The 23,066-nt window shown below is 46.9% G+C and overlaps 1 protein-coding gene across 5 annotated transcripts in view; it reads right to left on the minus strand.

The window, feature by feature from the left end:
* Positions 1 to 666: 666 nt before the first annotated feature.
* Positions 667 to 23,066, minus strand: part of LOC115150637 (rootletin) — a 36,341-nt gene continuing 13,941 nt past the window's right edge. For 4 of the 5 annotated variants that reach the window (XM_029694125.1, XM_029694124.1, XM_029694121.1 and 1 more), the window contains exons 4-38: positions 18,431 to 18,622; positions 18,242 to 18,265; positions 17,943 to 18,026; positions 17,718 to 17,818; positions 17,457 to 17,622; positions 17,247 to 17,353; positions 16,890 to 17,114; positions 16,594 to 16,684; positions 16,420 to 16,506; positions 16,101 to 16,313; positions 15,652 to 15,851; positions 15,198 to 15,380; positions 14,943 to 15,087; positions 14,638 to 14,784; positions 14,178 to 14,408; positions 12,221 to 12,414; positions 11,998 to 12,125; positions 11,530 to 11,699; positions 11,010 to 11,189; positions 10,719 to 10,853; positions 10,456 to 10,599; positions 10,130 to 10,368; positions 9,808 to 9,967; positions 9,437 to 9,604; positions 8,827 to 9,262; positions 8,435 to 8,682; positions 8,073 to 8,193; positions 7,728 to 7,891; positions 6,474 to 6,689; positions 6,088 to 6,312; positions 5,805 to 5,954; positions 5,410 to 5,610; positions 4,110 to 4,241; positions 1,377 to 1,550; positions 667 to 1,282 (exon numbers count right to left, since the gene is read on the minus strand). In XM_029694125.1, the coding sequence (XP_029549985.1) occupies positions 1,196 to 1,282; positions 1,377 to 1,550; positions 4,110 to 4,241; positions 5,410 to 5,610; positions 5,805 to 5,954; positions 6,088 to 6,312; positions 6,474 to 6,689; positions 7,728 to 7,891; positions 8,073 to 8,193; positions 8,435 to 8,682; positions 8,827 to 9,262; positions 9,437 to 9,604; positions 9,808 to 9,967; positions 10,130 to 10,368; positions 10,456 to 10,599; positions 10,719 to 10,853; positions 11,010 to 11,189; positions 11,530 to 11,699; positions 11,998 to 12,125; positions 12,221 to 12,414; positions 14,178 to 14,408; positions 14,638 to 14,784; positions 14,943 to 15,087; positions 15,198 to 15,380; positions 15,652 to 15,851; positions 16,101 to 16,313; positions 16,420 to 16,506; positions 16,594 to 16,684; positions 16,890 to 17,114; positions 17,247 to 17,353; positions 17,457 to 17,622; positions 17,718 to 17,818; positions 17,943 to 18,026; positions 18,242 to 18,265; positions 18,431 to 18,622 (5,868 nt within the window). In that variant the 3' untranslated portion in view covers positions 667 to 1,195. The remainder of the gene's footprint in view (positions 1,283 to 1,376; positions 1,551 to 4,109; positions 4,242 to 5,409; positions 5,611 to 5,804; positions 5,955 to 6,087; positions 6,313 to 6,473; positions 6,690 to 7,727; positions 7,892 to 8,072; positions 8,194 to 8,434; positions 8,683 to 8,826; positions 9,263 to 9,436; positions 9,605 to 9,807; positions 9,968 to 10,129; positions 10,369 to 10,455; positions 10,600 to 10,718; positions 10,854 to 11,009; positions 11,190 to 11,529; positions 11,700 to 11,997; positions 12,126 to 12,220; positions 12,415 to 14,177; positions 14,409 to 14,637; positions 14,785 to 14,942; positions 15,088 to 15,197; positions 15,381 to 15,651; positions 15,852 to 16,100; positions 16,314 to 16,419; positions 16,507 to 16,593; positions 16,685 to 16,889; positions 17,115 to 17,246; positions 17,354 to 17,456; positions 17,623 to 17,717; positions 17,819 to 17,942; positions 18,027 to 18,241; positions 18,266 to 18,430; positions 18,623 to 23,066) is intronic. The other variant, XM_029694122.1, reaches the window with a different exon arrangement.

The following is a 23,066-nucleotide window of genomic DNA, read 5'->3' on the forward strand; positions in this document are numbered from 1 at the left end:
ATAAAATGCAACATGTAAAGTGTTGGTCCCATGAGCTGAAACAAAAGATCCCAGAAATTTTTCATACACATAAAAAGCTTATTTCTCTCAAATTGGGCACAAATTTGTTTACATCCCTGTTACTGAGCATTTCTCCTTTGCCAAGATAATCCATCCACCTGACAGTTGTGGCATATCAAGAAGCTGATTTAACAGCATGATCATTACACAGGTGCACCTTGTGCCGGGGACAATAAAAGGCCACTAAAATGTAGAGTTTTATCACACAACACAATGCCACAGATGTCTCAAGTTCTGAGGGAGTGTGCAATTGGCATGCTGACTGCAAAAACCAGAGCTGTTGCCAAATAATTAAATGTTCATTACTCTACCATAATCTGCCTCCAACATTGTTTTAGTGAATTTGGCAGAACATCCAACTGGCCTCACAACTGCAGACCACGTGCAACCCAGGACCACCACATCCAGCTTCTTCACCTGCGGGATCGTCTGAGGAGGGGGATGGGGGGTGCTGAGGAATATTTCTGTCTGTAATAAAGCTTTTTTGTGGGGAAAACTCATTCTGATTGGCTGGGCTTGGCTCCCAAGTGGGTGGGCCTGCTCTGCCCAGTCATGTGAAATCCATAGATTAAGAACCAATGAATTTAGTACAATTGACTGATTTCCTTCTATGAACTGTAACTCAGCAAAATCTTTGAAATTGTTGCATTAATATTTTTGTTCAGCACACACACCCCACACACACACACACACACACACACACAACACACACACGGTCCCATCATGTGCTCTACATATAACAGTGTCCATCTATTGGTCCAGGCAAACTAGTTGGGTCAATCTCAACCAAATACTATCAAGATGGGCGGCACAGTAGTTTCTTCATAGGACTGATCAATTTGTTGCCTAGTGCTCAAACAGTGACTCAGACTGTTCTCCCTTTGTGTGTGTGGAAGGGAACCCTGGTCAACTGTATATACTGGCAGAGATGAGGATCTCATTCCTCTGTTGTACTGGATGACACTTCTATCACCCACAGTCTCCTCCCGTGGTGTCGCTGACTTTCTCCCTGAGTAGGAGGAGAGGCGTGTGTCAAGACGTGTGTCAAGACAGAGGAGCTGATGATGTGACTGGTTCCGGAGCTGTTAGTGGGCTGTAGTACCCATGGAGGGACACAGGGAGCGCTGCTCAGTGCTCAGTTCCCCCCAGATATGAGGGAGGTGGGTAGAGAGGGCTGTCTACGACTCATCTCCTGCTGTAGCTGCTCCTTCAGAGTGGACACCTGTGGGATGGACAGAGAGGGTCAGGGACTGACACACAGACATTCAGGGTTTGTCTTCTTGTGCTTTAAACTCTGACCTTGTGGCTGTACACACCTGCTCCTCCAGGCCTTTGACCCGGTGGCGGTGGGCTCTGTCCCGTGCAGCCAGAATCCTTTCTGCCTCCCTCTGGGTGACCCTCAGCTTCTCTGTCTCACGCAGCACCTCGTCACGCTGGAGGACAGAGCTCTCACTCTCACTGTGGGACTGCTCCATCTCAGCCAGCTGGGCCTGGATACACAGAGAGACACCGACACAGATAGAGAGGAGTGTTAATCACTGGGTCACAGAAACACCAAGTCAGAGACTTAGGGTAAGGGTAGTTTTCTAGGTGCTAACAAGAGGTATGTCAACAATACATGGCATAGTAGTTCGGGGATGCAGAATAAAAAATATGCCTGTGCTGAAGATGTCTATATCCGTCCACTAATACAGGACTAGTAAAGGCCCAGTGTTACAGACGTCTATATAGGTCTGTTAATACAGGACTAGTAAAGGTCTGTTAATACAGGACTAGTAAAGGCCCAGTGTTACAGACGTCTATATAGGTCTGTTAATACAGGACTAGTAAAGGTCTGTTAATACAGGACTAGTAAAGGTCTGTTAATACAGGACTAGTAAAGGTCTGTTAATACAGGACTAGTAAAGGTCTGTTAATACAGGACTAGTAAAGGTCTGTTAATACAGGACTAGTAAAGGCCTGTTAATACAGGACTAGTAAAGGCCCAGTATTACAGACGTCTATATAGGCCTGTTAATACAGGACTAGTAAAGGTCTGTTAATACAGGACTAGTAAAGGCCCAGTGTTACAGACGTCTATATAGGTCTGTTAATACAGGACTAGTAAAGGTCTGTTAATACAGGACTAGTAAAGGCCCAGTATTACAGACGTCTATATAGGCCTGTTAATACACGACTAGTAAAGGTCTGTTAATACAGGACTAGTAAAGGTCTGTTAATACAGGACTAGTAAAGGTCTGTTAATACAGGACTAGTAAAGGCCCAGTATTACAGACGTCTATATAGGCCTGTTAATACAGGACTAGTAAAGGTCTGTTAATACAGGACTAGTAAAGGCCCAGTGTTACAGACGTCTATATAGGTCTGTTAATACAGGACTAGTAAAGGTCTGTTAATACAGGACTAGTAAAGGCCCAGTGTTACAGACGTCTATATAGGTCTGTTAATACAGGACTAGTAAAGGTCTGTTAATACAGGACTAGTAAAGGTCTGTTAATACAGGACTAGTAAAGGTCTGTTAATACAGGACTAGTAAAGGTCTGTTAATACAGGACTAGTAAAGGCCCAGTATTACAGACGTCTATATAGGCCTGTTAATACAGGACTAGTAAAGGTCTGTTAATACAGGACTAGTAAAGGCCCAGTGTTACAGACGTCTATATAGGTCTGTTAATACAGGACTAGTACAGAACATTTTTAACTAAATGTATTTACCAGCATTTGTATCTTGAGTTCATCTGGAAATCTAGGTCCAAACCTAGATGACCAGCCTATGTACAATACACTAATGTACATTTACATTGTGTAAAAGTGGTTTATAAGGATGTTAAATGAATACTGCACAAAAAGTGGTTGTTTTCCATGTTATTTGATCAAGACAAATATTTAATTTGATGTGGATGTTTTGTGTCTTTGCCCATAACTTTGCAACTTTTGATGTAAATGTTTGAAGACAGGTTTTTTTGGTTCTTTCTGTATTCCATCAGAATGACAATCACAGAGAAAGGGACTAGGAAACAACTCTTACAATTCCAACTATTTAAAGTGTCCACAGTAAAATACTATTCAACAGTGGCCTACTAGCTAGGCTACATCACGTCATTTATGTACAAAATGTATGTCAAGGATGATGTGCACGTTAGAAAACTTCAGTCGTAACAGATACATCAGGGTCCAGACCAAGAACAAACAAGCCAAACAATTCTGCTTAACTGCTCAACATTAGACATCTAACTAGCAGCAGATGCTTTTAGATCCAGAGGGCCAGGGGCTTCAGCCATTTTGTAGTGATTCCAGCTCCCGCCTGCACGGGGTTTCATTTGGCTGACTTTAAAGTGAACATGACCCCCGGAGCTCAGGGAATAACAGACAGGCGCTCTGGGAGGGTCAAACTAATGAAGAGGAAAGTACAATAATCTGCAACAAAAGCACCATCTCACCTGACTAGACCCTCACTTATCTGTACAGAGAATTTCAGACAAACTACAAAGTAGAAATTAGCTTGGTCTTCTATTACGGCAATGAATAGACAAACACCGGACATTGAGACACTCGCCATAGAAAATGTCATTTTTCTTTCTTACGTCCACCAACTTCTCCTTTCACAAAGCAGCCAAATAAAACATGGACACCAACATCAGCCAATCACCTCAGTAAATTAGGGGTTTACTGGTGGTTGGGGGAGGGGTTGATTTTTATCTTACAATCATATGCTATGGGACTTGACTGCTTTGCATTATCAAATTGAGTTTGACCACAGTAAAATACTAATGTGGGCGCCTAGGAAAAACGTAATGTAAATTATTGTTTCATTACCACATTGACCCACACAGAACCAACCAACTAAATAAAGGTCAAATGAATAACTAATTCCTGACTCCATCATTAATTCTACTAATTTAGCAGGGAAATAAGATGATCCACATGTTGAGGAAACACAGCCACATCTCATGACAGTCACTGTCACCTTACTGCTACCCTCTGAAGTAAAGTTCACCTTTCTTTGCCTTTCTCTAGGGTTTACATTCTCCCTACTAGTCCCTGCCCACCTGCAGCAGTGCTATCTGTCTCTGTGCGTTCTGCAGTTCCTGCTCTGCGGTGGTGAGGGAGCGATCCAGGCGGCCCTTCTCTGCAGACAGACGCATGCTGCCCTCCTCAGTCTTCAGCTTCTGACGCTCCACCTGACAAGAGACAGTCCCAAACGGTCACAATCACCTCAGTATCACTCAAAGGTTAGGGTCCATTTCATATTTAATTCAGTCAATTCCACATTTTAATAGAAAATTAGATTTGGCATTTTAGTCACTTAGCAGACACTCTTATCCAGAGCGACTTACAATTAGTGAGTTCATCTCAAGATAGTGAGAAAACCATCTATTACAGTCGTAGGAAGTACATTTTCCCCTCAATAAAGTAGTTACATTTTCCCCTCAATAAAGTAGTTACATTTTCCCCTCAATAAAGTAGTTACATTTTCCCCTCAATAAAGTAGTTACATTTTCCCCTCAATAAAGTAGTTACATTTTCCCCTCAATAAAGTAGTTACATTTTCCCCTCAATAAAGTAGTTACATTTTCCCCTCAATAAAGTAGTTACATTTTCCCCTCAATAAAGTCAGTGCTAGTAAGAAAAGACAGGTGCCGTGGGATTTATTTCAGATACTCTTTGAAGAGGTAGGGTTTCAGACGTTTTCGAAAAATGGGTAGGGACTCCTCTGTCCTGATGTTAGGGGGATGCTCATTCCACCATTGGGGTGCCAGGACAGAAAATAGCCTTGACTGTGCTGAGTGGGCCCCCTGTAGGGGTGGGAGGGCCAAGAGACCAGAGGTGGCAGAACGGATCGCTCGGTTGGGGTGTAGGGTTTGAGCATAGCCTAAAGGTAGGAAGGGGCCGTTTGCCTTGCTGCTCCTTAGCCAAGCACCAGGGTTTTGAAGCGGATGCGAGCTTTGACTGGAAGCCAGTGGAGTGTGCGGAGGAGCGAGGTGACATGGGACAACTTGGGAAGGTTGAACACCAGGAGGCTGCGGCATTCGGGATAAGTTGTAGTGGTTTGATGGCACAAGCGGGGAGCCCAGCCAATAGCGAGTTGCATTAGTCTAGTGGGGATTTGACATGTGCCTGGATTAGGACCTGCGCCACTTCCTGTGTGAGGAAAGGTCGTCCTTTACAGATATTGTAAAGCATGAAACTACAGGAGCGAGTCAATGCTTTGATGATGTTTACAGAGAACGACAGGGGGGGGGGTGCAACTCAATATTAGGAAGGTGTTCTTAGTGTTTCCAGACTCCGTGTATATTCCTGATGCCTGTTGTGTTTGGTGTTTATCTCACGGTCTTGTCTTCGTCTCACCTTGTCCAGTGTATTTCTCAGTGCGTTTCTGTCCTTCTCCAGGCGGACAGCCTGTCTCTCCGCATCTTTCTTCTCTGTCTCCAGCATGGCCACGGCCCTCTGCAGACCCCGCAGCCTCTCCTCTGCAGTCGCTCTCTCTGCCTGGGCAGACTGGGCACTGTGCTGGGCCTCTGTCAGACTGGTGGACCGTTGACGCAGGGCCTACAAGACAGACAGGGTGAAGGAACAGCTATACAGATGAGATACAGGCCTATGTCTCTTTCTCTCTCGCTCTTTTTCTCCATTTCAATTCTTCACATGCCCCCGCTATGTCTTTACCCCTATCCTTCTGTGTGTGTGCATAAGGTTAGTGTTGAGGTAATGATTATGTATGAGTAAAAGTCTCTCTCACACACCTCCTGTGTGTGGGCCAGCTCTGCCTCCAGCTCTCCTCGTCTCAGCTCGCTCTGGGTCAGCTCAGTCTGAAGGCTCTGCACTCGCTCAGTGAGGGCCACCATGCCTCTCTTCCCCTCCGCCAGGGAGGCCCGCGCTCCATCCACTCGTTCCTGAACACAGCAACACTCCATTCACTGCCCATTACAATTTGCTGTAATCCTATTTAAATTACAGGGATGAACCTTGACAACAAACACTTGAAATTCAGCCATACTGTCCCATCAAGGGTTCCTCTCCGCCCACCTGTAGATGCCTGCGGTCCTGCTCGGCCAGCCCCAGGGTCTTCTGCAGTGCGACCAGGCGCCCCTGGGTGGCGCTGTGGGCAGCCGTGGCCTCCTGGAGGCTCTGTGAAAGGTGCTGGGTCTTCTCTCTGAGACAGGCCTCTCCTTCATGGACTTTAGACAGAGCTTGGCTCAGCCTGTCCACCTCTCTCTGGAGCGACGTCACACGGCTCTCCCCCTCCGCCACCTGGGACAGATGCACAACACAGTGTGTATTAGTGCTTTGAGTGTGTATACGGTTTAAGTGTATTCCCATTTGATTCTGGTTAAATCTCAGCATAACCTGCCTCTATCAGGGATGTATCTGTTCATAGACATGTGGATAAGAGTGTCCATCCAGTGTGTTACCTGTTTGAGTAGTACGTCATGGCGCTCCTGGGTGGCCTGGCTCTCAGCCTCCCTGTCCCCCAGGCTCAGTTTGAGTCTATGCAGCTCCCCCTCCAGGCTGCGTCTCCCCAGCTCCACCCTGGTCCCCCGGGCCTCGGCAGCCTCCAGGGCCTCCCGCAGTCGCCTCCGCTCAGCCTCCAGACGCACCTCGCCCGCACGCTGCTTACTCAACTGGTCCTACAGGGAGGAGGGGGAGAAAGAGTGACAGAAAGAGAAGGAGAGAGTGAGAGAAAGAGAGACAACGTGAGAGAGAAAGATCTGAAACTGGCAGTCACATGTCAGAGCCAACCAGTCTATACAGATACAGTATGTGACAGTCTGACAGCAGAAAGGCTGCTTGTCTGATGAGAGGGCTAGAGACTAGAGCAGCCATACTCAACGACTACATTGATTTGTTGAGTCACTCAGGTACACATAAGACATGGCAAAGTGTGTAGAATTGCAGGAAATTTGCTTTAAAACGGCAAAAATGTATCTCCACCAACAAGAGAGGTGTGAACAGTTTGGGGGTTGCATAGGTCACGATGTGGGGGTTTGTTACTAAGCCAAGTAATGACAATATCCATCCGGACCTATGCCGTTTAGGGAATTTGTGTGACTGGACTTTCTCAAATAGTAGTTGAGTACCCCTGCTGTAGAGAGCTATAGAACTAGACACGAGGGGCAAACACAGACGTTCCACAAACTCTCACAGAGAGGCCAGACAGACATAAACACACATTTGATCCATAGCTGGCCACATCCCTCCCTCCTTCTCTCAACTCCCTCTAATGCTTAAATCCCCCCCTCTTCTAACCAAATTTAACCCCTCTCTTTCCAGCAACAGAAACCATTGACCTGACCATTTGATTTTGACCCTCTAACTATAATCATAAATTCTCTCTCTCATAAGCAGAGAGCACTTTTCTTGTGTTTCCTAGGGTTGTGTGAGGGCTGGACATATGGAGTTGCTTTGGCCAGAGATATGACATGAAGTTGTGTTTATTACTCAGTGTTCTGTGGCATCTGTTGTTATGACATTCACGGTCAGTTTTCTGCTCCCACCTAAAGCTCCCTGCAGGGTCACCATATGACAGTGTTGGCAGGTCAGTGTGCAGCATTGTGTTAGCAGACACAAGAGTCCTAGTCAGAGAAGTTCTTCTACATTCAGTAAGTATGTGTTTGTGTGAGAGTATGTTACCTCTATGTGTGTTTCAGTCTCTGCAATATGTGTACCTGTGTGTGTTTCCTCTCCGTCTCTGCATTCTGCAGGGCTCTCTCCAGAACCTTGACTCTGTAAGTGAGGGCCCTCCTCTCCCTCTCTCCCCTCCTCACAGTCTCCTCCTGCTGCTGGAGCATAGCCTGGGTGGAGCTCAGACGCCCGTCAACACTACGCTTACCTGGACGGAAACACAGTCACAACACTGAAGCATTCACAGACAAGGTCTATATGCCAATGTGTGCATAATGTGAGCCCTTCCTGGGTCATTGGATGGCTGTGAATGACTTCACTGTGTAAATGACTCTCTTGGCCCTCTTATGGTTTGTGTGTGTGTCCGTGCGCATGTGTGTGTGGCTCACCCTCCTGGCACTCCTGTAGTGTGTTGTGTAGCTGAGAAAGGTGGTTCTGGGCGGAGTCTCTCTCCCCCGTCACCACCTCCAGCTCACTCTGTAGCGCCCCCAACTGGCAGCGAGCCCCATCCTAAAAAACAACATGAAACACAGTTCAACGTGCACTGACAGACCATTTCTATCATATAAATTCACATTTCAGTGCTACAGAGATTTACTGTACAATTGTTTAGCACAATACTGAGAGAAATCACTTAGTTTGAAAAAAAGTATTCAGTCTGTTAATAAATGTGTCTGACGGAATGGTAAATAAAATGTAGAATCTATATGTTTATATGATACTGGACTGACATGCATCATGTCTACAGTACCCTGTCTCTCCAAGAGTCTCGGAGCTCCTGGAGGAAGTCTCGAAGGCCACAGCGCAGCGTCTCAGGGTCCAGCTCAGGCAGAGGCATGGGGAGGGGCGTGTTGGGGGGATCGGGGAGTTCTGGGGAGATCGGCCTGGAGCAGCCCAACGTGTTGTCAGGGGAGATCGGCCTGGAGCAGCCCAACGTGTTGTCAGGGGAGATCAGCCTGGAGCAGCCCAACGTGTTGTCAGGGGTCGAACCTCCAAAATCTGGAAGAAAAAACTACAATCAGTGTAATTCTTCAAGTATAACTCCAATCCCATCAAGTATTCTTCAGGATTTTGTTTGTCTCTGTAAATACAATGCATTACAGCCTGCTTTCACATTGATGTTTGGCAAGGGTTCACCCTCACCTTTAGGGGGCGTCAGTGAGCAGCGTAGGGGCGAGAGGCTACGGTGACGTGTGACGCTGCTGTGGGATGCTGCTGGGGAGCTCCCCCTGGGGCTCCTGCCCCAGCTGGCACTGCTCCGGCCCCCCGCCCCGATGCCCAGTGTACGGGTCAGCGCCGACTGCAGGCTGCCCAGGCGGAACTCCAGCTCCCTACGTCCGGCCTCGGACCGGGCCAGCTCTGCCTCTGTGGCTGCCAGGCGGCCCTGGGCCTCGCTGAGCTCCAGGCTAGACAGGGTGAGGGAGTCCTGGGCTGTCTGGGCCCGCAGGGACAGGTTCCTGGCCTCATCCTGGAGCTTCTTCTCACAGCCCCGGGCATCCTGCAGCTGGGCCGTCAGCTCCCTCTCACAGCCCCGACAGCCTGACTCTGACTCTGTCAGACGCCTCTGGAGGATGGACACCTGGAGGGAGGAGAGGGGGAGGGAGGAGAGGGGGAGGGAGGAAAGAGGGAAGGATAGAGATGAAAGAGAGGTACAGCAGAAAGGGATGTGTAGAGGGAGGTTGATTAAGTTTTATGTTTAACCAAGCCTAAACTCTCACTCTACACCCTGCTCAATGTCTTCCACCATCCTCACCTCTTTCTTGATGGAGATTCTGGCTGTGTCAGCCTCGACCAGCTTCTGTTTGAGAGAGAACATCGCCCTCCCTCTCTCCTCCTCTCTCTGCTCCTCCAGAGAGAGACGCGTCTGCAGCTCAGCCACCTCCTTCCCTTTCTGTTCCTTCTCTCCATCAAGCACCTTCACCTGATGGAGTGATCGGATGGAGGACAAGTTATAGACTATGTCTAAGCCAAAGTCTGGAGTTTTTCCTGGTAAGATCACGTGGATAGCAAAAACTCAATGCCTAGTCAAGTTATTTAGAGTGTTCCACAGCACTTAAGGTAAACCGATAAATGTAAAATTATAAAACAGATTATTTCAGAGCTGTGACCGTGTGTGTGATGGACCTGTCTGCATAGCTCCTGCAGCTCTCTCCGGGCCTCCAGTCGTGACCTCTCGACCTCTCTCAAACAGCTGCGGAGTTCCGCCACCTCTCTCTGGGCAGACGACAGGCTCTCCTCCAGAACAGCCAGCCGCTGCTCCTTCTCCTCACACTGACGCTTTACACTGACACACACACAATATCAGTACTGCAACTACTGCAGTGAGAGTTCAGTCAAACTAAAATCTCAAACATTACACACTTTTGTATAGATGCTTTCTTTAGGATTTACGACCCAACAGTGACACTAGTACTGAACATGTAGGAGGTGTGCAGCCAAGCTCTACCTGACTCTCTCAGTATCTGCACTTCTCAGTGTCTCTCTCAGCTGGGCATTTGATAGGCTGAGAGTGTCTCTCTCCTTGGTGACATCACGGAGGGTGCGCCGTAGCTCCACCCCGTCCCTTCTGTACCCCTCTCCAGTGTCCCGGGTTTGGTTGAGGCACCTTTCTATCTCCATCATGTCCCGCCTCACCTGGTCTCGGCTCTCCTCACTGGCTGAGAGAGAAGCTCTGCACTCCTCCAACTGGAATAGGAAGTTAGGGAGAGTGGTGAAGAAATGTTGAACCAGAAATGGTCACCGGCTCCATCCCTGACTCTAACCGTCCCTTACCTCTTTGAGTGCAATGTCAGTGTGTGTCTGTAGGTCAGTGCAGTTCTCCTGCAGCCTGTGTAGCTCCCGATCATGAACACTGTCAGCATCCTCTAGCTGAGAGCGAAGCTCCTGTAACTCAACGGTCAGAGCTCCCACTGAGGCCTACAGACAAAAGTCAGGGAGACGTTAGAGTTTGGACACATACATGTTTAGCCTTTTCATGTATTTTAGAACAATTCATGATAGTACGGGCACAGGGTTCTAAAGTGGTCTAGAATTACCCTCTCCTGGTCTTTGTAATGAGCTGCCTCCCTGGCTAGTCTGTCCAGCTCCAGGGCTGCAGTACCCAGCTCTGCCTGCAGGATGGACACTCTCTCAGACAGCACAGCCTTCTCTGCTTCCTTCTGGGACAGCATCTGAGAGAGGGCAATAGAAAGGGCCTCTACAACTGGGCATATGGATCACAACCTCATGAAGGTAGTTATCTCTTATCACTATTTGCTCTGCACTTAATTACAAAGTCTGATCTCTATTACATGGTGTCTTTGTCTGGTCTCTCAGATGTGACTGACCTGTTGTTTTTCTGTCTCTGCCTGTAGCAGACTCTGGTCTCTGTCGTGCTGCAGACTCCTCACTTCATCTCTCAGGTCTTCCCGGTCTTTCTCGGCTCTGAGGAGCTGCTCTTCGGCCTCCTGTCTGACCCGTCGTAGTGCCCCCTCCTGTTCAGACTCCAGACTGTGACGCAGGGCCTCCTGGAGAACAAACACACTCCGTTGTTGATGTTCATTGTAAGGCCCTAACCAACCCAAAATAAGAACATGAACAACTGAGTTAAATCAAGACACACATTGAGGCACCTTCGGCAAAAGAAAGAAAAATAACTATTATCCTAATAGTACTGGATACAAGTAAAACCATCCTTACAATACTCTTACTGCTAGAGCAGAAACCTCTCCAAACAGACCTAGACAGTTTAGTAGAACTACTGTAGGCCGTCACTGTAAATAAGAATGTGTTCTTAACTGACTTGCCTAGTTAAATAAAGGTTAGAAAAATAATAATTCCACAGTCTGAGCAACTCCATTCCCCCACCTTCTCAGCGGTCAGTCTCTCTGCCTCCTCCTGGTGGTCAGTGATGGCGGTGCGTAGTGCCTGCTGGGACTCCTGCTGGGTGCTGCTCAGGGCCTGGCTCAGAGCCTCTCTCTCCCGCTCACTCTGTGCCAGTGCATTCTCCCCATCAGCACGCACACGCCTCAGCTCCGCTACACAGGACAATAGGGGACACGATGAGCAGTTCCACACCGGTGTTCAGACAGTCATGTAATGGCTATAGCATCATTTCTCCATCAATCTCCTCAACTCCTTTTTACTAACACTTGATCTGGTTTCCCCTCTTTCTTCTGGTGTTCTATGGCTTCATCAATGCTCCTCAATATTTCATCCTAACATATCAATACTCCCGTCTTCCTTGTTGATGCTCTCTCTGTCACACTGACACTACCATCTTATTTTCACTCATTTGGTTCCTCCTCCTGTTCTCTCTCTCTCTCCATTTCTCACCAGTGGTTGTCTCACAGCGCAGCCGCAGGCTCTGGATCTCTGTCTCCAGCTGCTCTCTGCCAGACTCCAGCTGCACCAGCTGCTGCTGCACCTCAAACAGGCTGGTCTCCAAGGCCTCCCGCTCCGACCTGCAAGGGCACGACACACACATTAGGGACCAATTGTTCAACACACACACACACGTGCACACACACACACACACATGCACACACACAGATCTCACCTGAATGCGGCCAGCTCCTCAGTCAGGTTGGTGTTCTCTCTCTCTGATGCAGTTAGCTGGACCACCAGCCCCGCCCTCTCTCTAGCCAGCTCCACCCTGCCCCGCCCTACTTCCTCCAAGGCCACGCCCTGTCTCTGTTCCTCACCCCGGGCCATGCCCAACTCCGCCCCCAGAGAGCTCACCTCGCCACACAACTGTCAGCAGAGATACACAGGTACAGGAAAAAGTATTTGATCCCCTGCTGATTTTGTACGTTTGCCCACTTACAAAGAAATGATCAGTCTATAATTTTAATGGTAGGTTTATATGAACAGTGAGAGACAGAATAACAGCAAAAACATCCAGAAAAACACATGTCAAAAATGTTATAAAATGTTTTCCATTTTAATGAGGGAAATAAGTATTTGACCCCTCTGCAAAACATGACTTAGTACTTGGTGGAAAAACCCTTGTTGGCAATCACAGAGGTCAGACGTTTCTTGTAGTTGGCCACCAGGTTTGCACACATCTCAGGAGGGATTTTGTCCCACTCCTCTTTGCAGATCTTCTCCAAGTCATTAAGGTTTCGAGGCTGACGTTTGGCAACTCAAACCTTCAGCTCCCTCCACAGATTTTCTATGGGATTAAGGTCTGGACACTGGCTAGGCCACTCCAGGACCTTAATGTGCTTCTTCTTGAGCTACTCCTTTGTTGCCTTGGCCGTGTGTTTTGGGTCATTGTCATGCTGGAATATCCATCCACGACCCATTTTCAATGCCCTGGCTGAGGGAAGAATGTTCTCACCCAAGATTTGACAGTACATGGCCCCGTCAAATGATGTGGTGAAGTTGTCCTGTCCCCTTAGCAGAAAAACACCCCCAAACCATGTTTGACGGTGGAGATGGTGTTCTTGGGGTCATAGGCAGCATTCCTCCTCCTCCAAACACGGCGAGTTGAGTTGATGCCAAAGAGCTCCATTTTGGTCTCATCTGACCACAACACTTTCACCAGTTGTCCTCTGAATCATTCAGATGTTCATTGGCAAACTTCAGACGGGCATGTATATGTATTCTTGAGCAGGGGGACCTTGTGGGCCCTGCAGGATTTCAGTCCTTCACGGCGTAGTGTGTTACCAATTGTTTTCTTAGTGACTATGGTCCCAGCTGCCTTGAGATCATTGACAAGATCCTCCCGTGTAGTTCTGGGCTGATTCCTCACCGTTCTCATGATCATTGCAACCCCACGAGGTGAGATCTTGCATGGAGCCCCAGGCCGAGGGAGATTGACAGTTCTTTTGTGTTTCTTCCATTTGCGAATAATCGCACCAACTGTTGTCACCTTCTCACCAAGCTGCTTGGCGATGGTCTTGTAGCCCATTCCAGCCTTGTGTAGGTCTACAATCTTGTCCCTGACATACTTGGAGAGCTCTTTGGTCTTGGCCATGGTGGAGAGTTTGGAATCTGATTGATTGATTGATTGCTTCTGTGGACATGTGTCTTTTTTACAGGTAACAAGCTGCGGTTAGGAGCACTCCCTTTAAGAGTGTGCTCCTAATCTCAGCTCGTTACCTGTATAAAAGACACCTGGGAGCCAGACATCTTTCTGATTGAGAGGGGGTCAAATACTTATTTCCCTCATTAAAATGCAAATCAATTTATAACATTTTTGACATGCGTTTTTCTGGATATTTTTGTTGTTATTCTGTCTCTCACTGTTCAAATAAACCTACCATTAAAATTATAGACTGATCATTTCTTTATCAGTGGGCAAACATACAAAATCAGCAGGGGATCAAATACTTTTTTCCCCCACTGTACATGCAGTAAAACTGTACACATTTACAGACAGATTCATTGGAACAATGAGGTTTCAGAACTCAGTGATGATCATGCTTTGTTAATTACTGAAGCTCCTTCTTGCTGAGAAGACACATTATCATATGCCACTTTCCCATTCAGAGTGGAGACTCATCATTTACCTGAGTGACTTTGTCCTGCAGCTTCACTCTATCTACCCGGAGACTCTGAAGCTCCGCCTCCAATCCCACCCTGCTCAGCTCAGACTCTTGCAGTGATTGGTGGAGGGCGAGGCGGGCGGTGTCCAGCTCTAGTCTGTCCTGCTCCACTCGGACCAGCTCATCTCTGATGGTCAGCTTCTCCTGCTTCGCCTCACGCTTCTGCGCCTGCATGTGGGCCTTCTCCTCCTCCAGCTGAGAGACAGACAGAGAGAGAGAAACATGGACACGTATGAGAGTGTGAACGGGTGAGGAAGGCCTAAATTGAAGAGGTCCAGGAAGGCATACCATGATACCTATCCTATAGAATAGGCCAGAGCGATGCTTTGTTTTGATGGTTACTCTTGCATCAGTCCTATATAACTTCACCCACAAGTGTTATTAGTCACATGTTGATCAAGGTGTTGGTCCCACTGTGTCCCACCTGGCAGATGATGGAGTTGAGGTCAGACTTGTCCTGGGCCAGGCCCTCATTCATGCTGCCCATCTTGGCCAGAGAGTCTTGGAGGGCAGCCACCTCAGAGTGAAGCTTATTGACCAGCAGAGAGAGCTCTGCATTACTGCTCTCAGCCTGTGGTACAGAGGAGAAAACACAGGACAGAGAGAGGATGGGTGAACTTTTAAGGGATGAACTTACAAGGAGTGGAAGTCAGGAACAAATAGTAACATCCAAACAAGAAGATCCAGAGAGTTTGAGTGACATCATCCGTGTCTGTCTGTGTGTCTTACCCGGGTCAGAGCCTCAGTGAGCTGGGCCTTCTCCCCCTCCAGCAGCTGCTTCTCTACCTCCACCTGGTGGTGGGTCTCTCTCACTACAGACAGCTCCCCTCGCTGGACAGACACCCGGCTCTCACTCTGCTCCCACTGCTTCTGACTGTGGGGACAGGGACAGCGTTAGACACAGAGACATGACCACAGGGTTTGTTTTCCATTCACACACCCTATCAATGACAATTGGTTTCGCTGATCTCTTCTCTCACTCACACTCGTTCGGTCTCAGCCTTGGCTCGGTCTCTCTCCTGCAGTACGGCCTCCTTCTCCTCTCTCTCGTGATCCCTCTCTCTCTGGGCCAAAGTCACGGCCTGCTGAAGCTTTTCAGCGTCCATTTGCAGGATCTGGGCCTTGATCAGAGCTGTCTGGGCTGCCTTCTCCACAGCCATCTTCTCACTGAGAGGACAGACACACAGACACAGAGGACCACAGGACATGGTGATTAGAGATTTCTGTAAAACTGCATGAAAGGATAGATGTGTGCTTCCTCACAATAAAGTGAACTGCTTGTGCTTATAATATCTGTAGCATTAGCTACTCCTCTCTCCATGCATACTAAGGCCTGTTCTTCAACCAGTGCACTGAGGGAAGACAGTTCCTGGTCCTAAAGGGTTTTCCATCACCCAAGGTGTTTTATAAGTCTGCTTGCGGACTCTCCTGGTTGTACCTAGCCAGTGTGTCTCTGTCTTGTTTCAGACGGTCTCTCTCTCTCTGCGTGGTGTCTTTTTCTATCTGAATTCCATCCCTCTCTCCCTGCAGGGTCCGACTGTGCTGCTCTGCCTCTCGCTTGGCTGACTCCGCCTCTGTGAGTTGTCTGCGCAGCGTCTGCAATAATGAATGGGCAGAGGACAGACACGCCCGGACCTCCTGTGGACCAGAGAGAGAGAGGACAGAGTGGGACACTGAACACTGGATACTGAAAGTGATACAGATGAATTAAGAGATAAGACAACTTTTATAGGAAACGTTTGTATAGGAAAGTTGGACAATGTAACATTGTAATAAAGCAGGCTATAAGAAGCCTCCATTCCCAATCCCAGGGAATGACTACAGTAAAAACACTTAGATAGTAGAAGATGTGTTAATGTGTCCAGCTGCAGCAGAGGGACAGGGTACCTGCAGCTGGAGATGTCTGCTGTTGACAGCAGAGCGCAGGGCAGACAGGCTGGCTTCTGGGACGGGTGCCAACGAGGAGTAGCGTCTGGGAGAGGTGGATTGCCGTGGTGACGAGGAGCGGTGAGGGGAGGAGCCACGGAACAGAACCAATAGAGGAGCTCCGGTGTTCTCCTGGTCTGCCTCTGATGACGAGTCCCCATCGGACAGGACAGTCTAGGGAGGGGTTTAAATGTGGAGGTTGGTCAAAGTTTGCTGTGTGTGTGTGTCTGTGTGTGTGTGTGTGTGTGCGTACGTGCGTATAAGTGAGAGACTGCTGTACCTGTGCGATGTCTCTCAGTGTGTCTAGCAGTGTTTCAGTATGAGCTCTCATCACCTGCATGTCTGTCTCATCGTTACCATTCTGCTCCTGTAGGAAGATAGAACCATAGTGAGGGGTATGATGGCTAATGGCTACAGGAAGTTTCTATGCTGGGGTCACACAGGCCAATCTCACCTCCAGTCTCCTGGTCAGAGAGGCCATGTCTCTGTCTCTCTCCTCAGTCTGCCCCTTCAGCCTCTCCCACTCTTGCACTGCATCTGACATTCTGACCACACACACACACACACACACCATTGAATCTCTAAGATGCACATTACACTTCACTCTCCTGATTTACCGCCACCGGACAGACACAGAGAGACAGACAGTGTCGGAGTCCCATAGGGCTCTGCTCAAAAGTAGTGTACTATGTAGGGTGCCATTTGAGACACAGCCAATGACTGAGCAGAGTGTTCAACTCTGTCCCTGACCTGGCGTTGAGCTCGGCCCTCTCTGCGTCTGTCCTGGTCTGCAGGCTCATCATCTCGGCCACCCGTTCTCTGAGCTGCACCTCCAGCTGCCCCCGCAGCGCCACCTCCCGCTCTAGAGCCAGAGCCCCTCCCTCCTGGCTGCGCAGCGTGGAGGACAGGCCAGAGCAGGACGACTGGATAGAGTGGGAGGTCTGTACCAGCTTGTTACGCATGTCAGATAGGTCTCTGGCAGGGGGAAAGGGACCGAGGGCGAAATATGAAAGAATAAAAATTCCATAGAGCACAAATATAGTGGCAACTTCACAATATAAAATGAGGTGCATTCATGCAGTTTGTTGTGCAGTTAGTTGTTCTGACCTCTCTGTAGCGCTCTTCAGCTCAGAGACCTGCCTACGGAAGCCCACCACCTGTCGCCATAGGGACAGTAGACGACTGTGCTCACTGCTGAAATAACTGTGGAAAGACTAAGAGAAAAATTGTGAAATGCATGTGACAGAAAATAAGAAAAGTGTTTCTTATATAAAAAATGAAAACAGCCATCCACAAAAACTCATTTCTAATACCTACCTCCTCCTCCCTCCTCCAATCAGACTCCCTCTGCTCCAGCTCCTCCCTGGATTTGGACCAATCAGCAGTGAGCCTGCGTATGTCCTGGCTGAGTGCCTCATTGGCCAGTCCTGCCTGCTCCAACTGCTCTCTCAGCATGGCGTTCACTGCAGACAGACTGCTGCTCCTGTGGAGCATAACACGGCATTGCATCAATTGCATTGAATTCTGTACGTCATTAGTTTCATTACTGATTGGCCCAGGCAGATTACAATCACTAACCTTTGCTGCTCCTCCTCCAACCGGATCAGAGCATTTTCCAGGTCGCCGCATGGATCCACCTCTTCTCCACGGTGACTGTTGCTGGACATAACACAACGACCCTAAAGGGAAATAAGAATCACAGTTACGCATCCGATGTGAATTGTAGATGATCTCAATGCTGTTACTAAATGGCTTGGTTAGTTGTTTCAGAATGTCTCCATAGTGGTGTAGAGCAGTACGAACACTCAGTCTGTGCAGCTCCAGCTCCGAGGACTTCTCCACTAGAGTCTGCTCTAGATCTCCACACCTCTTCTTGTACTGCAGGACCTGGAGGGGAGGACACGGTGAGGTGATCTGCTCTCTGACTGGTGACATAACATAGATTACATTAGATAATCAGCATCAGGTTCCTATTTGTCACCATAAAATGTTTTAATTCTTAGTAGGAGAGTGTGTAAGGCAGTGATGTCATACAGGAAGACATCTATGAGGTTCATCAACTCACTTCCAAAATTAAAACCATAAAAAAACACAGCCATTACCTGTTTTGTGTTCATTTGTGTGTTCTTCAATAAAAATAAGGAAAAAAAAAAAAAAAAAACACGCCATTAGGCTCAACCTGTTAACAAGGTTGGCAGACAATTACAGACTTACAAATGAACTAGTAAAACACCCTTTACCCTCCAAATGAAATGGAGGTGAATGGAAACAAACGCATCATAGTGTGATACCTTGGCCTGCAGCTTCTGCACCAGCTGAGCCTGTTTCTGCTGGCCCTCCTGGTAGGCTGTGAGTTTACGCTTGTAGGCCGCCTGCTCCTCATCCAGACGTCGGCGCAGGTCCACGTTCTGCTGAGCCAGGCTGCGAGACTCTGGTGAATCCTGCTCCCCGTCACCCGTCTCCAGGCAGAGCGCACTCTCTAGCTACGTAGATTAAAACACAGAGGGGTTGAGGGGGTGTTGTGGCACAGGGGGAGTCACACTGTAACCCCTGTTGCTTACTGTTTTTCCTTCGGGACAGGTATGCTATGTGGTCGGACCTAGAAAGTCAAATAAGATATGCTGAAATGTTTTACCATAATTCTCTGTTATAAATGCATAATTAATTATTGCATAGCGTAAGATGGTTCCATTTGCATCTACCTAACCCTATCTGAACAAAATGGTTTCTTAGAGGGCTCTGTGATTGAGGGGTTGTAAGCAGCAGTAATGAATGTTCCTGGCCTCCAGGCATGGCTCCAGGATGAAATGCCCGAGGGGGCATTTTAAATCCATGGGGGGGCACAACTAGTATTGCTTTATAGAGTCTTAATAAAACAAGGTAGATTGGTCCTACTATGACATACAAGTGTATCCGAAATGCAGCCATAGCTGCAGTGGACCTACACCTAACAGGATGAGCACCAGTAGGCCATCAAAGATTCTCACAGGCTTCATAATGTAAACATCAATTACTACAACTATAGGCTACATTAGTTGAATCTGTGACATTACGCAATGAGCATAATCTATAGTAAGCCAAGCCTCCACGTCTCCAGGTGTGCAACATTTTATTTTCTATGGGAGAGTTTCAGAAAAGCAAACTAAATACAACTAATTGCATATTCTATATTCATAGCTGGTGTGAAATGTCCTACATGACAGTAGCCAATTTGAATCTGCCGCGAATAAGAGTAAATACCAATTCAGAGAGCAACACACACACGTTATAGCAAGAGAGCAGGGAGGGGCGATAAAGTAAGCTGCGTGCCTTCATAGTGTTGACATCACTTTTACAATAGCCTATCACACAACAACTGTGTGTAATGCAAATTAATGATAACAGAGTGAAAGTTTGTCTACTTCTTTTAGTAGGCTACACACGGTATTGGTCCTATACTACTGCAACATACAAAATATAAAAACATGTCCAGTGGAGGCTGCTGAGGGGAGGACGGCTCATAATAATGGCCGGAACGGAGCGAATGGAATGGCATCAAACACCTGGAAACCATGTATTTGATACCATTCCACTGATTCCACTCCAGTCATTACCACGAGCCAGTTCTCCCCAATTAAGGTGCCACCAACCTCCTGTGATGTAGGCCTATCTGAAATGCAGCCATATAAACAACAACTGTCATTTTGCAAACAAGAAAGCATGCAATGTTGAAGAGAATCCCTATGAAGACTGGTAGCCCAAGATGAGCTCATTGAAACAGCACACATCGTAACCATCGATTCAGGACCATGGACAGAAGGCTACCGCCAGTCAGGGGGATGAAAGGATGAGCTGCCAATTTCAGCACCACTGAAGTGGACAGCCAGGACAATAGGAGCACCGCACCAGAGCTCACCTCAGAGGACAACCAATAGGTTACACTGGTCATTGTCCCTATACACATAAAATAACACAAATCTGCATATATAAAGAAATTGTACAGGAAACTACACGCATTGAAAAAGTCCTCTATTGCCTCCTCAGACGACATAGCGTGCACCACAACCAAATGTTAGACCTTGAGCCAGGTGCTTCAAAAGACACGCTTTTTCCCACTGAAAATGCGGCCCAGGTAAGACAAACCTGCGCTGGCTCATCATCACAGAGGTCGTCAGGTGCTAGTGGCTGGGGTAACGGCGGTGCAGGTGCTTGTTGTGATGTTACCCTCATACTGCTGGTGCTAGGCCATGGCTTTCTCTGTCTTGTTGGTCAGCAGGTGGTGTGGGGGATGGGCGGGTATTGTATTTGCTGCTAGACTCCTCAACCTCGGTGGTTGAGCTGCAAGCAGGGTGCTCGTTGAGCTCGGCATCGGTCCTCAGTTGTTTTGCTCTTGGCAGTACCTAGCCATTTTTGGATATCCATGCTGATCGAAGCTTAGCCAACTAGCTATAATTATTCAGTCAGTGCACCACTACAAAAACTTAACAAAGCTAGCTGTAGCTATCTGCAAAAGTAAACAACCTTTTTTCCCTCTCTGTGAGGAAAAGAAAAACCTGTCAAGCTAATGAAGGCGGTACCTTATGACATTGCATGGCTAGGTACCCAATCAGAATGCATTTTTGGATGCTAACTACTAAATATTATATTATTACCCCCCCCCCCCCCCCCGCAGTATGGAGCCAGATAGCTGGCAAAAGGTTGAACGTATGTATCGTTAGGATCGTAAGAAAAACCATGAGTAAAAAATGAAAAGTACATGTGAAATTTCATCCTTGAACATACAAACACCATGTTAGGATTACGGACTAACATTTTATGCTTGAACAAATCTTGTGTTGCAATTCTGACGTACAATAATTCCTTTCAGAGTTTTTGCAGTTTCATCTCACCAACAAAAAACCCTACACCAAACAGCCAGTGAGGAGTGCTACCCGAACAAACATAACACAATATAAAAAAAGGAAGTCAGGTAAACCAGAAAGAGGTATCCTGCACATTTCCAAGTTAAAAGTCTCCATTCTCTATTACTCCTCAGTTGAGTTTAATTCACATTTAGGTAGCTAATGTAATGGATGTTTGCCAGCGCAAGTCTAGATAGCACTAGCTGTATTATGGCTACAACAGGGAAGTTTCAGTCCTCTAGGTGTATCTTTACAGCATGGGCATATCTCTGGGTGACGTGGACGTCCCCATGCATCCACCTTATCAAAATATGACTAATTCAATATTGCACCATCCCATTCTCTGGGCTCTGTCTGCAATCATAACCAGTAGTATCTACCAGGAGTAATGAATCATAACCAGTAGCATCTACCAGGAATAATGAATCATAACCAGTAGTATCTAGCAGGAATAATGAATCATAACCAGTAGTATCTACCAGGAATAATGAATCATAACCAGTAGTATCTACCAGGAATAATGAATCATAACCAGTAGTATCTACCAGGAATAATGAATCATAACCAGTAGCATCTACCAGGAATAATGAATCATAACCAGTAGTATCTACCAGGAATAATGAATCATAACCAGTAGCATCTACCAGGAATAATGAATCATAGCCAGTAGTATCTACCAGGAATAATGAATCATAACCAGTAGTATCTACCAGGAATAATGAATCATAACCAGTAGCATCTACCAGGAATAATGAATCATAACCAGTAGTATCTACCAGGAATAATGAATCATATAATAACAATAATAGATGTTTGGTGAATCTATGAATTATGTATGACCACTGGTGTCATTGCCACTCAAAATATTTTTTTATAGAATACTTTCACATTTCTTTCATCACTCAGAATCTTGCCAAAGTATATTCTGTAGGAAGGGTTAATATTAATTTTAAATAATTTGACAGGATTTATATGGATCGAGTCATGAACATATGGACTTTGAAATGAACAAGGGAGAGGTTAAACGTAGGCTAAGTCTGGCATAAGCTTATTCCTACACTTTACAGTAACTCTGTTGCAGTGGTCTTAGGTAGTCTCCGTATAGGCTATTCCCTCCATCGTGACACTGCTGCTGAGTTGAAGAGCGTGTGATCTCCATGCAGCACCACGCGCCTTAGTAAAAGCACCCCTCAGCCTCAGAATATGCCCTACTGGAGGCAGGCAGTCATAGAGTCATTATACCCTAATGTAGGCCTATTTGCCTAATAGCCAAAAAAAGCGCAGAGCGTGCATGATGTGTACAACTGGTGTCTTGCGGAATAATTTTAGAACTCTATTTGTGTTTTATAACTGTATAACTACTCTTAAAACACCTCTAAATAAATGTTCAAGAAGCACATGCAGTGGCCGATAGGGAAAACTGATCTGGCAATAAGAATAGGCTATAGATAGTCTTAACCATTTGGAACCCCTTGGCTATTTCGCTCAGGACAGGTTATAGCCAAGACTTAATCCATATTTTGTTTTGTCTCATTTATTGATATGGATATAGCCTTTGCGTGATGGGGTTGTGGAACACAAATGGTTATAACAAGCCTAATATAAATCCTATAATGCCTAATATAAGGCCTACAGTCCGTGCTCCCAAATACTGGCAAAAGTGAGATTCATTAGGTTTCATGATCACCACAGTAGCCCCACGTGGCTATAAAAATGTATTATACAATTATATGGCCATTAAATAACACACAACAGCATGGCATATTTAGATAGTGGAATAGGTCTAGCCTAAATCATATTTACTTCCTATTTTGCAGCTCAGGCGGTCATTCTAGACAAGGCTCTTATGTGGCTTTATAGTTTCATTCTCACACAAGTCATTTGCTGAAGGCCCAAGCCTATACTACGCCATCTACTGGTATAACGTTGTTATCAAATGCCGTTCTAAAACAAGCTCTAGACTTTTATTTTGTAAATTAAACCAGAAGCTGCAAAGCAACTCTTAACATCTGGGCTAGAGTTGCTTGATTGACTAGCTAACTTCGAT

This window comes from Salmo trutta, chromosome 16, assembly GCF_901001165.1.
Source record: "Salmo trutta chromosome 16, fSalTru1.1, whole genome shotgun sequence".
Classification (NCBI taxonomy): Eukaryota; Metazoa; Chordata; class Actinopteri; order Salmoniformes; family Salmonidae; genus Salmo; species Salmo trutta.